Source organism: Tamandua tetradactyla, chromosome 5 (genome assembly GCF_023851605.1).
Source record: "Tamandua tetradactyla isolate mTamTet1 chromosome 5, mTamTet1.pri, whole genome shotgun sequence".
NCBI classification, from domain to species: domain Eukaryota; kingdom Metazoa; phylum Chordata; class Mammalia; order Pilosa; family Myrmecophagidae; genus Tamandua; species Tamandua tetradactyla.
Window position 1 is genome coordinate 53165314 of NC_135331.1, and position 15642 is coordinate 53180955.

The window sequence follows — 15642 nt, forward strand, 5'->3', positions numbered from 1 at the left end:
CATCACCCTAATGTCAAAACCAGACAAAGGTACTACAAGAGAAGAAAATTACAGTCCAATTTCTTTAATGAATACTGATGCAAAAATCCTCAACAAAATACTTGCAAATCGAATCCAGTAGCACATTAAAAGAATTATACATTGTTATCAAGTGGATGCAAGGAGTCCAAGGGATGCAAGGCTGGTTCAACACAAGAAGATCAATTAATATAATATACCACATCAGTAAATCACAGGGGAAAAATCAGGTAATCACCTAAATTGATGAAGAAAAAGCCTTCGCCAAAGTTTAGCATTCTTTCTTGATTAAAACACTTCAAAGGATAGGAATAGAAGGAAACTTCCTCAACATAATACAGAGAATATATGAATTGCTCACAACTAACATCATATTCGATGGGTAAAATTGAAATCTTTCCCTCTAAGATCAAGAACACTATAAGAAAGCCCACTGTCACCATTGTTATTCAACATCATGCTGGGACTTCTAGCTAGAGCAATTAGGCAAGACAAAGAAATAAAGGACATCCAAATTGGAAAGAAAGATGTAAAACTTTCACTGTCTGCAAATGACATGATCATTTCTACTTATATGTAGAAAATCCTGAAAAATCTACAGCAAAGTTATTAGAGTGAATAAAGGATTACAACAAAGTGGCAGGATACAAGATCAACATGCAAAAATCAGCAGTGTTTCTATACACTAGTAATGAGCAATATAAAGAAGAAATCAAGAAAAAAATTCCATTTACAATAGCAACAAAAGCATAAAATATTTAGGAATAAACTTAACCAAGGACATAAAAGACTTCTACACAGAAAAACTACAAAACATTGCCAAAAGAAATCAAGGAAAACCTAAGTAAGCTTAGGGAAATACTTTATTCATGGACTGGAGGTCAAAATATAGTTAAGATGTCAATTCTACACAAATTAATTTATAGATTCAATGCAACTCTAATTAAAATCTCAGCAACTTACTTTGCAAAAATAGAAAAACCAACAATCAAATTTATTTGGAAGGGAAGGGTGCACCAAATACATAAAAATACCTTGCGAAAAATGAAGTGGGAGATGTCACAACTACCTGACTTTAAAGAATATTATGACACTACAGTAGTCAAAACAACATGGTACTGGCATAAAGATAGCTATACCGACAAATGGACTTGATTCAGTATTCAGAAATAGACCCTCCCATCTACAGACAATTGATTTTTAATAAGGTGGCTGTCATGGCAGCTTATGTGTCAACTTGGCCAGGTGGTGGTACCCGTTTGTCTTACCATGTTCCTTATCATCCTAAGGCAGCTAGATTGATAGAACAGTGGAATGAACTTTTGAAAACTCAGTTACAGTGCCAATTAGGTGGCAATACCTTGCAGGGCTGGGGTGATGTTCTCCAGAAGGTTGTGTATGCTCTGAATCAGCATCCACTGTGTGGTGCTGTTTCTCCCATAGCCAGGATCTATGAGTCCAGAAACCAAAGGGGTGGAAATGGGAGTGGCACCACTCACTATCACCCCTAGCAATCCACTAGGAAAATTTTTGCTTCCTGTCCCTGTGACCTTGAGCTCTGCTGATCTACAGGTTTTAGTTCCGGAAGGGGAAAGAAAAAATTTCTCTTGGTTTCTTCTACCAGGAGAAACAACAACAATTCCATTGAACTGGAATCAAAGATTGCCACCTGGTCACATTGGGCTACTCATACTCCTCAACAAGCCAAGAAGGAGATTACTTTACTGGCTGGGGTGATTGATCCTGACTATCAGGGGGAAATAGAACTGCAACTACACAATGGAGGTAAAGAAGAATTTTCCTGGAATATAGGAGATCCCCTAGGGCATCTTTTAGTACCACCAATGGCTCTGAAACTTCAGGAATGAAGGTTTGGGTCACCCCACCAGGCAAAGAACTATGGCCAGTTGAAGTGCTTGCTGAGGGTAAAGAGAACATGGAATGGGTAGCAGAGGAAGGTAGTGATAAATATACACTACAACCACGTGATCAGTTACAGAAATGAGGACTGCAATACTGTTTTGTTGATGTTAAAGTATTTAAGTTGTAAGATATCAAGTTTAAGAATTACCATTACCCAAGGATTTGCACCCTATTCTGGGAAGATTTAATGCATTTCATGGTACAGTTGAATATTGTTAGGTGAGGAAAAAATGTGTCTTATTGTTTTCTATTTAGAGATTAAGTATGATTTAAGGTCATGTATATAGCTGCCAAGTTGACAAGAGGTGGATTGTCATGGTCAGATTCATGTGTCAAGTTGGCCAGGTGGCGGTGCCCATTTGTCTGGTTGGGCAAGCGCTGGCCTGTCTGTTGTTATGAGGACATTTCATAGAATCAAATCATGATCACATGGGCTGCCTCCACAGCTGATCACATTTGTAATCAGCCAAGGGGAGTGTCTTCTGCGATGAGTGGTATTAAATCTAATCACTGGAAGGCTTTTAAGGAGGATTCAGAAGAGACAGTCTCTCTTCCTGCTTCAGCCAGTGAGCCTCTCCTGTGGAGTTCATCCAGATGCTTCATTGGAGTCACTAGCTTCACAGCCTGCCCTATGGATTTTAGACTTTGTGTTCCCATGGTTATGTGAGACACTCTTATAAATGTTATATCTACAGATATTTTCTGCTGATTCTGTTTCTCTAGAGAGCCCTAGCTAATACAGTGGCCAAGTCCACTCAACTGAGCACAACAGCCTGTTCAACAAATGGTGCTTGGGGAACTGGATATCCATATCCAAAAGTACTCAAGAGGACCCCATCTCATACCTTATACAAAAATTAACTCAAAATGAATCAAAGACATAAACATTAGAGATAAGACCATAAAACTTTTAGAGGAGAATGTAGGGAAATATCTTAAAGATTTTGTGGTAGGAGGAGGTTTTCTAGACCTTACACTCAAAGCACAAGCAATGAAAGAAGAAATAGATAAATGGGATCTCCTCAAAATTGAATACTTTTGCACACCAAAGGGCTTTGTTAGGAAAGTAAAAGGGCAGCTTACTCAAAGGGAGCAGTGCTGGAGAGGATGTGGAGAAATAGATGCACTTATCCACTGTTGGTGGGAATGTAGAATGGTGCAGCTGCTCTGGAAGGCAGTTTGGCAGTTCCTCAGGAAGCTAACTATAGAATTGCCTTATGATCCAACAATCCCATTACTAGGTATATACTCAGAAGAACTGAAAATAGGGACAAGACCAGACATTTGCAACCCGATGTTTATAAGTAGTGTTCTTCATGATTGCCAATAGAGAGAAAGAGTCAAAATGTCCATCAGCTGATGAGTGGATAAGCAAACTGTGGTATATACATACAATGAGATATTATGCAGCTGTAAGGCAGAATAAATTTATGATGCATGCAACAACGTGGATGAACTTTGAAGACATTATGCTAAGCAAAATAAGCCAGAAACAAAAGGACAAATACTGTATGGTGTTACTAAAATGAACTAACTACAATGAGCAAATTCTGACAGTTAAAGTTGAAAACACAGGCTATTAGGAGATAGTAAGAGGGTAGGATTGGGCATTTGATGCTGAAGGAGTATAGCAGGTTTCACAAGATTGATTGTAAAGATTTAGAAATGGATAGCACAATACTGTGTGATGATGGCACAATATTGTAAGTATAATCAATAAAGCTGAGTGTAAATACAGTTGAAAGAGGAAGGCTGGGGGATGTATGACACCAGAAAGAAAGACAGAGGATAACAACTGGGATTCTATAACAGCAAACACTACAGTAGAAATGTTGGTGATTAAATTTATGAATATAAGAAAGTTTTTACATGAGGGAGAACAAATGAATGTCGCCATTGCAAGGCATTAAAAATGGGATGGTATATATAGAAAATACAATTAATCCAAACTAAGGTCTATAGTTATTAGCAACATTGTAATATTCTTTCAATAAGTATGGCAAAGGCAATATACCAAAGCTAAATGTCAATAAGAGGGGGATATAAAAGAGGAGAATGGGATTTTTGTTGTTTCTCCATTTATTTTCTTCTTTGCAGAAAAAAATGGAAATGTTCACAAATAAATTGTGATGATGAATATATACTATGTAATTACACCAAGAGCCACTGATTATATACTTAGGGTGGACTGTACAGTGTGTGAGTAAAACTGTTTAAAGATAAACAGAAAGATATAAGTGCTGAAGAAGATGTGCTGGGAATAGAGACATACCTAGTCACTGTTGGTAGGGAAGTAGAATGGTGCAGCCCCTCTGGAGGGCAATGTGGTGGTTCCACAGGAGGCCAGGTATAGGGCTGCCATATGATCATGCAACCCTGTTATTAGGCATATACTTGGAAGAGCTCAAGCAGGGTTATGAATAAACATTTGCACACAATAAATAAATAAACATTTATTTATGGTGGTATTATTCACAGTTGCCAATGGATGTGGCCTAAGGGTACATTAACTGATGAGTGGAAGGAAGAATTGTGGGATATACATACAGTGGAATATTGTGTGGCTGCAGAATGGAATGAAGTTGTGTGACATGCAACTAGCTGAATGAACTTTGAGGACATTGTGTTGAGTGAAATAAGCCAGAAGCAAAAGGCAAATATTGTATGGTCTCACTAATATAAACTATAATGAGCAACTCAGAATTGAATTTGAGAGCAGGAGATAGCAGAGATTGGGCAATGGTGATTAAGGGGTACAGAATGTTCAGTAAGACTCATTGTAAAGGTTCCCTACAGCAGTTACAGCAGTCACACTTATTTCTGAGATTTAATGTATTTCTAAATTCTGAGATGCTGAGCTCTTTTGTATAACCTGGTAGTTCCCTTGAACTTTAGGTATCTGCATGACACCTAAGACTGAGAGTTATGTTTCTATAGTTCTGAATGTTGGCATTACTCCATACAGCAAACTGTTAAAAAAGCTGAAAAGGAGATCGGACTTCAATTAGAGATATGAATGAAGCAGATCTGGTTAGGACTAAGATAATTTAGAATACAGGGTAAAGGATGATATTGTCTGTATTTTAAAATTCCAACTTCTGTGTGAGACCAAAGAAAGAGATATCTATTTTTTCCAAAATTTAAATTTTGGAATTTATAGAATTTAAGTTTATTCTGTAGTACAATATCCAATTTAACCTCTCTGGTCAGTGTATTTAAACAACCTATTTACTTGGAGCCTAGAGTAGGGAATGAGATTTTGTTACTCTATACAGGTTAGTAAATTCATTTTTTTTTCCAGAAAGTTAAGGCCTCTAGATTGTTCAAGTAATCCCTGAAACCCAGAGGTATCAGTCTTTCCAAGGACATCAACCAGCTTCATTCCTCTACCCCTCAGGTTAATACCCCTTTCTAGTATGAAGAAGCTAAAATGGTCATTGCCCAGGTATCCCTGAAGATGGAGAAAATGATCAAATGAGAAGGAGGAGGTGTAACTGAGAAATTAGGATTTAGAAAATGATTATGATCACTAACTCATTACATAGAGTTTTTAGTTTCTAATATATCAGAATAGCCAGAAAGAAATACCTGAAATTGTTGAACTGTAATCCAGTAGTCTTCATCTTTGATAATGATTGTATAAGAATACAGCTTTTATCATATGACCATAAGATTGTACAGACCTTAGGACCGACACTCCCTTTATCCAGTGTATGAGTAGATGAATAATAAAACAAAAACATGCATGAAAAAAATAATAAGAATTAGGAATATGGGGGAAAATACTCCTGTTGACAACAGTTATAGTTCTACTTTAATAATCTTTTATCAATTGTAATAAATGTTAACTACTATTAAAAATAGGATTACAAAAAAGTGTTATTATCATTGTAACAAATTTTCCACACCAATTGCAAGTGGTGGTGGTTGGGTTGTGTACAGGAATTCTGTATTTTATGCATGATTGTTCTATAAATCCACAAATCCTCCATAAAAATATTTTCATAAAAGTTGATGGATCTGGGAATCTATGGCATAGAGGTATGTTGAGCTTCTCTGTATGGGTTTTGTATTATTTTTGTACTTGTCCTATAAGTTTGAAACTATTTCAAAGTATTAAGTTAAATAAAGTGGTGAATGAAAAGAGTAAAAAAAAAAATGTTTACAAGGATTTACCATTAAGTATATGTTTCTATAGGATATTGGCATTTACATTCTATCAGTTTAAGCAAGTTCCTATATTGTCTCTTTGATGACAAATGATGGCTAAATTTTATCACATTCTTTTCATGCCTCTGTTGATATGATCACATGATTTTTCTCCTTTGAACTGTTAGTGTAATAAATACATATTTTAATATTTAATCAATCTCATCTCTTGGGATAGACTATATTTAGATATGAAGTCTCTTTATGCATATATTGCTGGACTTGTCTTGCCAATATTTTACTTACATCTTTTCAATCTACATTTTTAAATGAGACTGGCTTGCAATTTTCCTTTCATATCCCATCTTAATTTCTTTTTGGTATCATGCTTACTAGACATATATAGAGTTTAGAGCATTCCTGCACACTTTATTTTCAGAAGCAGTTTGTATAAGATGGGAATAATGTGTTTCTTGAATGTTTGGTAGAAATTGCCTGTTAAACCATTTAGGCAGTACTCTATACTTTCCATTATATCAAACTTTAAATTATGTAGTTTAAGCTTCTGTATTCTTTACCAGGTTTCTTTCTTTCTGGCATTTCAATTATCACTTATGACAGAGGTAGATTTATCAATTGTGAGAGAGGTATGTTAAAATCTTCCTCAATGCTTATGGATTTGTCAATTTCTCCTTATGATTTTGTCAATTTTTGTTATTTTTTTAAAAATGATGCTATTAAATAATTCTGAGATATCTTCCTGATAAATTGTTTCTTTTATCATAATTTAATTATACTTCTTTCCTTTAAGTCTATTTTTGTCTGATATGAATATAGTTACCAAGCTTTTTCTCAAAAATATATTTTAATTGTGGAGTACAAAATATTTCATATAAATCAAAAAAGGTGAGGAAACAATATTATACAGAAGAGAAAAACTGGTACATAAGTTTTATGAATAGCACTTGTTTTTTATGCTACTTCCCAGTTTTGTTTTGTTTTTTACTTCCAATATTTTAAATTCCTTATGTATTGTTTTTGGCTATTATAAGTGATATATAGTCGGATCGTAAAAATATCTCTATCTGAAAATCTTTTTCTCTTAACTAGAAAGCTGGATATATTAACATTTATGGCGATTGTTGGTGAATTTGTGTTTGCTTTTGTCACATTATGTTGTTTTCCTTTTATCTTGCTTTGTCTGTTTTTTTTCTCCCTTCCTTCCTTGCTTTCTACTAAATAAGCCACTTTTTAAAATAATTCCATCTATTCTTCTTTTGAAAGCTATATTTCTTTTTGTTTTTTGGTGATTGGTCTTAAAATTGTAACAAGAATTCTTGAACTAACAAAGCACAGTCAATTCCTTTATCATACTCCTGAACAATAAAAGGATGTTAGAATACTTTACTGAGCTTAAAAGGAGTACATTCTGTATTATTTGCTTAGATCTGCCTTCCAGTTCATTAATATTCTCTTCAGCTTTGCCTAATTCATTTGTTGAGTTTTTAATTTAAATAGACTTTTTAAAATTCTAGATTTATATGGGTTTCTTAAAAAAAAATTGCTGCTTTTCTCTATGTTTCCAATTACTTTTAGGTCTCAAATACATTTAAACATTTATTTTCTAGTTTCTAGCTGATAGTTTGTATTAACTGAAGTTTTTAGGATGGGTGTCTAATCCTTTGTGTTTTCTGCTGACTCTCATTCATGGTTGATTGTTTCCTCCTATGTTTTAATATTTTTTGCACGTGAATTCTTTTTTTTTTTTACTGTGCCAGTAATGTATATTTCAACACGAGTGAGGGGAGTCTCAAAGTCACAAACTCTTCTGAACCCTGGAGAGCTCAGTTAAAACGAGACATGCTTCTCTCTCATTTTCCTATGCTAGGTCAGAGTGCATTTTATATTTACTGGAGTCCAAGATGTAATCCTCTGACAGTCCTGGTTTTATTTGAGGGTCTTGCCTCTAAGTCTCCACTGTATGGCTAAAGTTCCCTGTGACATGGTTATTAACCCTGAAACCCCTTGTATCTGAATTGATAGCCCCACCCTCTCTACCTACTCCCACTCCCTTCTCCTGGGGGCACCCTGCATTAGTTCATGGGTTTGTTGTTCCATTTTGTAGTTCACTGTTCATCTTTGGCCTCTGGATATTTCCCTTACTTTATTGGGAGCTCATTTATACATTTAAAGTTTCTATTATTATTATATGTAAACACATTTCTAGCTGTTTTCTGCAGAATGGCATTTGGTTTATATAGACCTCAATATATTGGCAGAAGCCAGAGTCCCTAAATTTACTTTTCAAATATGATCCTCACCACTAACTTCAGTGGAATTAAAAAGAATTCCTGCATATTTTTTATGAAAAGGTTATGAAAAGCAACATTTCTAAAATCATTTTATGCTTATGCCTTTCCCCTGCTCTTTCCCATTCCGAGGTTTATCCAGTTTTGCTGTGTCTTTTCTCATTTAGAAGGTGTGTTTATAAAAGTATGGTTGCAATTCCAGAAGGATAAAAACAAGATAACTTGGAAAAGATTTGGCTTCTAGAGTCATAGAACTTTGTTATTTTACCTTGGAATCAGTCTGTAACTTTTCACAGCTTAGGCCTGTGAAACAGTGCACGAAGGGAAAGTGAACACAATTGTCTATACATTATTGTGAAATAATAAAAGAGAAGACAAAATGCTGATGTGGTTTTCTTGCCTTTACACCCCTATCCCCGCTGAGTTATTTCTCCTTTTTACTCCCCAGGGCTGCTTTCATCCCTTAGTGCTACCAATTAATGTTACAACATCTAGTCCTCAGTGGGACAGACTTAAGTTTTTCCCTTCTCTCCCCCTCTGACCCTCCTCCAATTAATCAGACTGTACTGTAAACCTTTGCGGTTTAATGTTGTGCAACTTCTACGCCTCCCTCGCCCTCCCACCCGGCTCCCTCCCCCACAAATTCGGGGGAACTCCCGTTCTCGCAGTGCCACCCGCATTACTCATTCATCTCCATTCAGGCTTTCCCCAGCATTTATTAAGGACTCTGGGCTCCTGCTTCTCACTCTCACTCTTCTCTGCTCAAATCCCTCTCACTTGAGAGCCTCTTGCTTTGTCCCCTCCGGCCAGCTGTGGGAAGTCGCAGAAGAACTTTTTCTCCAGCGATGCGTCTCCCTGCGATTCTGTTTTGTGTTCTCTGGTCTGCGGTGTCCGCGGAGAACTCAGACGATTATGAGCTCATGTATGTGAATTTGGACAACGAAATAGACAATGGAATCCATCCCACTGAAGACCGTAAGTTCATTTTAACTGTTTGTCTGCTAACTTAACTACGTCGACACATCTCTTTTGGTCTCAATTACTTACATGTTTTGTAGTCATTGAAATGAGCTAAAATTATAGTTTATTTTGCAAAAAGACAGACGCACTTTAGGAAAAGGGGCGGCTGCAAAAAGTTATTTCTGTACCAGATACATAATGGGTAGAACCGAATGAAATCGCCGCTGTTTGGCTATTTTGAGCTACAACATGGCAATTTTATAAGATCTGCTTAATACACATCGGAATGGTTTCTGCGCCACTCGAGATATTTACACACTGAATTTCGGAAAATGTCCTTAGAAGGAAGGGGGCTGCGGGGCATGGGCTGTAACTTGGGACCACCGAGGGCGGTCAGTTTTTTCTTTCTTTCTTTCTTTTCTTTTCTTTTCCTTTTTTTTTTTTTTTTTAACAAAGCCCACCCCCAGGAAGGCCTGGCGGGTCGTTAACATGTGTGTGTTCCGCGCTCTAGCTACGCTGTGCGACTGCAGTCGCGAGCACACCGAGTGGGACAAGCTCTTCATCATGCTGGAGAACTCGCAGATGAGGGAGGGCATGCTGCTGCAGGCCACGGACGACGTCCTCCGGGGCGAGCTGCAGAGGCTGCGGGCGGAGCTGGACCGGCTAGCGAACAGCTTGGGGAGACCGTGTGCGCCCGCGGCCGCCGCGGAGGCCAAGCCGGCCCGGGCGCTGGAGGAGCTGCTGCAGGCGAGCCGCGACGCGAGCCGCCGGCTGGCGCGCCTGGAGGACGCCCAGGCGCAGCGCCGGGAGGAGGCGGGGCGCGCCCTGGCCGCGATGCTCCAGGAGCTGCAGCAGATGCGAGCCGACCTCCGCGCGGTGCAGGGCTGGGTCGCCCGGCGCTGGCTGCCGGCAGGTAAGGACCCGAAGCCGAGCTAGGACCTTCCCTCCCTTGATGGCTTTGTTCTGGGGAGCGCACGATGCGGGGAGCCAAGTCTGGCAACGTTCTAGGGGAAGCTTTGATGGGGGAAAACGCTCACACAACCTTTCTGCATGCAGGGTCGCAGAGTTCAGGCGCATCATACAAGGTGGGGAAATTGGCTTTAACAAGTATTCCCCAACCCTGATGAACCAGAAGGATAGCTGTGGAATCAAACATCATAGTCTAGAAATAGACGTCAAGGGCCCCTGACACCAGATCCGACCAGGCGTTGCAAGAGCTCTACTGGCCGCATGTAATTCTGACCCTTCTTGCGTTCCGGCTTCCCTCCGTTAGGGATTTTCACTTTTGCTAATTTTAGCCGGCCTCTCTCTTTAGGGGAGCTCTGGTTCCCTGCTATATTGCAGGGCCCAGTCTAACTTTTAGGTATGTTTTCCAAACCCTCTGCCGGCCCCTTCCCGCTCCACCTCCCCCCCCCCTCCCCCGCCGCCTGTTCCGAGCAGGAGGTTTGGGGTGGAATCTGATCTCCTGAAGGGTCAGTGGAAATTCCTGAGGCGTCGCCTAGCCCTCCGGGTCTGTGAAATTAGCATGAGAGTGGTGGTCTCAGGGTGTGCGATCTGGGATAAGTCTGGGGCTGAGGGATCCAAGTTGAGGACTTTCTCAATACAGAGCCTATTTCCTTAAAAACTCAGAAGGACCTCGAGGGTAAAGCATAAAATCAAATATGCAGATCATCAGTGTAAGTGGTAAGCGGACAAATGATAACTGTGTGGCTGTTTTGGTGGAATGAAATTTCCTGTGTCTTGCAAAGTTTGTAAAGTCGTGGTACACACAAATTACTCTCCAAACTAAAGAATTACCCCAGTTTTCAGCTCCACCTCTACAACTAGTTAGGGCTGAAGACGGATGTATTTCTGAACTCTAAAATGTACATTTCTTATTACATCCCCACATATTTTTACTCACGCTCTTTGATTTCTCCTCTCTTGGTCTCCTGCCAGCTTGGTTCCTACGGGATTCCTAATCATTCTGTCGTCAGCCTTTTAAAAAGCTGGTTTTAATGGTTTGGTCTTTGATACTATAATCAGAAAAACCTATTAGTTAAAAAGTTATTGCATGAGAGAAAGTTCGACGTTTTTAAAAGAGGTATCAATAGACTCAATCACTAGTCCCCCAAAGAAGCCCACAAAAAAACTTGCCAGCATGTGATTCCATGCGGTGAATTCATAAAGCCAGTGCAGCCTAGAGCAGAAACTGGCACTGTTAGAGTCACAATTGAGGAATGCTTTTGGAATGCAATCCTGACTGCCTGGGCTTATTTAAACAGGAAATCAGTTAATTAGATTGCAGTAGGCACCCCATTGAACACTATTTTACGAAACATTTACAGAGAATATCTCAAATGCCCATGGATTTGGTAACTTTTGTTCCATGATCTTTTACTTTATTTAATTAACAAAGATAGAGAAAATATCCATAGGAATTACATTTGCAAAAGAAATCAATGTCTCATTAAAAATTGATTTTTAAAAATATTGGAAATTCAAATTCTTCAGTGATAAGGTTAATACCAAAAAATGACAGGACCAGTTTTGTGCTTTTTAATATTGTATGGTTACTTCTACATGATTTTCTACTTCTCAGTATTTTCTTTGACTGTTAGTTACTAAAGGAAAATGCCCATGTGTATGTCATTTTTTTCTGGACAGAGCCTCTTCTGGAGCCTCATGCAGGAGGTTTAACATAGTTTCTCCATATTTTTTCATGGCTTCGGGGTTCCTGCAACTTCTGTCTATCCCTTGTTAATTTTTATGCTCTGGGAGCTTGCTTTTCTGGTAGTTTGTGTTTTTATATACAGTAAATATTTAAGTTGTCATAAAGTGAATACCTAGCCTTGTTTAGTTTTTTTTTCTTTAATTCTTTACTTAGGCTTTTATATATGAAGTTTGCATAAAGTAGAGCTCACCTGTTAAAAGTTTTAGGGCCACCATTTTCCAAAGATACCTAAAGGTCTTCACCTCAGAATCTCCAGCTCCCTGTCAGGCTCTGAGATGGACAGAGGTGGGAGTTTACTGAGCAACCAAACCCAAGTTTGCAAAGTCTCTCCTAAGTGTTCTTTACGAGAAACATGTTCTCCACCATCCCCTTGGGAGAATTCACTCCTCTTAAAGGCTCTCTATTAGTACTTAAATAGTATTTATAAGTATGTGGACCATGTGAGAGTTTTTAAGGCTGTCCTTAGACTACACAACTCTTCTCCCCTGCTGCTTACTTACTTGTTGCTCACAGGTGTGCAGAACTGTGGAACAGAATTGAAGGGCCTTTTATAGATGACACTAAAGCCTGGACAAATCATGGAGGTCATCAAAAGTTGCACATTTCGTTAGTAGCGAAACAAACCGAATGCCAGCTCTCCTGGCCAAATCTAGTGTTCTTGTACTACTAAGAGGCAATGTTATTCAGTGACCTCTGCGGTCAGACTGCCCAAGTTCAGAACCCAGTCTTGCCACTCACCAGTTGTATAACTGGAGACAAATTCCTTAGCCCTCTGTGCCTCAGTTTCCTCATCTCTAAAATAATAGTAGGACTTTCTCTTAGGGTTGATATGTGGATTAAAATATGTAAAATGATTAGAATAGTACCTGGCAAAAGACTGAGCGCATATTCAGCATGTCTGTCATTATTTTAAATTATTGCCTTTCAGAGGTCAGTTTTCTATATAATTTGCAAAGTTTATAAATATCTGAGGACATGCTGTGTATTAAAATATATTCAGCAATGACATGACCATTTCTGAGTTTTGTTAAAAAAAAAATACCTGTTGATGATGGCCAAATGGGGTGAGCTAGGTCTGTTGAACTTCAAAGCTTTATAGGAACTTATTGAAGACAAAGAGAGGGAAACGGGGCTGGCTCTAAGTTCTCGGAAATTATAGTATCATTGCCTGGAGGTAATTTATGGTGACCAACATGAAAATATGTGAAAAAGAAAATAGGCTAATTAGAATGAGGAAACAGTTATTAAAACATGCTTTTCATTATTTTGTGGGTTTGGGCTATTTTGTTCCTCTGCATGCTTTCTTCTTCAATTAAATGCTTTGTTGAATAAGAAGTTTGGCTTTCCTTGTTCCCAGTTTCCTTGCTCTGCAGAGATGAAACCCTGGGTTCATGATGTGATACAGCATATAATTTTCAGCTAGTCATTAAAACGCCTATTCTAAAATTCCTAAATGCCAGAAAAATTTCTGAATGAGTTTCCGTTCCGTTTTCTCATATTCTTCTTACTTTCGTTGGACACTATAGGTTGTGAAACGGCGATTTTATTCCCAATGCGTTCCAAGAAGATCTTTGGAAGTGTCCATCCAATGATGCCAATGAAACTTGAGTCTTTCAGCGCCTGCATGTGGATCAAAGCCACTGAGGTTTTGAACAAAACCATCCTGTTTTCCTATGGCACAAAGAGGAATCCATATGAAATCCAGCTGTACCTCAGCTACCGGTCCACGGTGCTCGTGGTGGGTGGAGAGGCGAACAAACTAGTTGCCGATACCGTGATTCCCCTCGGAAGGTGGACCCACCTGTGCGGTACCTGGAATTCAGAGAAAGGACGCTTGTCCTTGTGGGTAAGTGGCAAACTGGCAGCTAGCAGCATAGAGATGGCTGCCGGTCACATTGTTTCTGAAGGAGGAATCCTGCAAGTGGGCCAAGAAAAGAATGGGTGCTGTGTGGGCGGTGGCTTTGATGAAACCTTAGCTTTTTCTGGAAGACTTACAGGCTTCAATATCTGGGATCGCGTTCTCAGTCATGAAGAGATAAGGGATGCCGGAGGAGCGGAGTCTTGTCACATCCGGGGGAATGTTGTTGGGTGGGGGGTCACTGAGATTCAGCCACACGGAGGAGCTCAGTATGTTTCATAAGTGTTGTGAAACTCTACTTGAAGCCAAAGAAAGAGACTCACATTATAAACACATGCCAGTTGGGACGGCCTGAAAACCTCAGTGTATAACGAGAACACTTGAGACTAATGAAGGAGAAAGTTGAGCTCCATCTTTATTTATCTTGGCAAAATACTGACTAAACATTGGAGAAGGCTTTTGTGGATTCTGTTACTGGACTTTATGCCATGGTGCGTTCAGATTAATGCTGTGTCTTTGTCAGATAAACTCTCAAATAATTAGAAAGGACTGTATCGTTGAACAGAAGGATAATTGTTTTACTTTCCTTTGGTTAATTTCGTTTTGGCCAGCGATGAATTTTTATGTTGGAAGAACACTAAAATAACATTTGTTGTCCATTATTCATTGTTATTGGTATGTACCTTATTATGAAAAATGATGAGAAAACATATTTATACTACAATGCGATTTAAATATAATGTAGTTTACGTGTTATGATTGAATGTCACTTTTTTTGAGAAGATAGTTGGGAAAGTTATATTGTGAAATGGCTTTGTATTAATTTTATTAAGACTATTTTTGTAAAACTCTACTGTAAATAAAATATTTTATAAAAATCAGCCTGTGTTATCTAATTGTACATTTAAGAGATTTGAGAGCAAAGTCACACTTTCCTTTTTTTCATCTAAAGCAGGCAATTTGTTTTCCCAAACTAATTTGTTATATAACTGGTAATAGTTTACATAATAATTAATAATTTTAGAAATGAACAGTGGAGTTGTATTAAACTTTGACTTCCTATAATTCATTAGCAGGAAATATGATCTCGGCTAAGTCAATTCATGTCTCTGGGTTTTAGTTTTCTCAACTGAGAAATCAAGAAATTGAGGAAATGATCTCTAGGTCTCTTTCAGTTTCATGAAGTCATACAGCCAATGAAAAAACAGTACATGAATTACAGTGTTCCTCAGATACACATAATGCCTGCAAGGACTGTTATCGGGGAGATGAAAGAATTTGGAAAGAAATAATAACCTCTGACCTTAAAGCACGACCATATGCTCATATCTCTTCATAAAGGAGAGGGCAACCCAGCCCCCCGCCCCACGTGACAGATGGGGCAGTATTCTAGTTTGCTAAGCTGCCAAAAGTAGATACCATAAAATAGGTTGGCTTTTAGTAATGGGAATTTATTAGCTTACATGTTTGCAGTTCTGAGGCCATGAAAATGTCCAAAGCAAGGCATCATCAAAATGATACTTCTTCCTGAAGACAAGCTGCAGGCGATTCTGGATTCTCTGTCACATGGCAAGGAACATGGCGGCATCTGCTGGTCTCTTCCTTCTCTTCCAGGTTTCAGTGCTTTCAGTTTCATGCTTCTGTGGCTTTCTCTCCCTTTGTCTGAATTTCATTCTCTTTTAAAGGACTCTAGTAAGAGGATTAAGACCCAC

General features: G+C 38.6%; 2 protein-coding genes across 5 annotated transcripts in view; one reads left to right on the top strand and one right to left on the bottom strand.

Moving 5' to 3' along the window:
• The window catches only part of VEPH1 (ventricular zone expressed PH domain containing 1), a 261065-nt gene that overhangs the window by 164862 nt on the left and 80561 nt on the right, over window positions 1-15642 (bottom strand). The gene's annotated exons all lie outside the window — the stretch shown is intronic.
• PTX3 (pentraxin 3) lies at window positions 9061-14803 on the top strand. The gene is made up of 3 exons (XM_077160880.1): window positions 9061-9374; window positions 9871-10272; window positions 13599-14803. Exons 1-3 carry the CDS (start codon window positions 9245-9247, stop codon window positions 14210-14212), a joined length of 1146 nt encoding a protein of 381 aa, XP_077016995.1. The 5' UTR covers window positions 9061-9244; the 3' UTR covers window positions 14213-14803.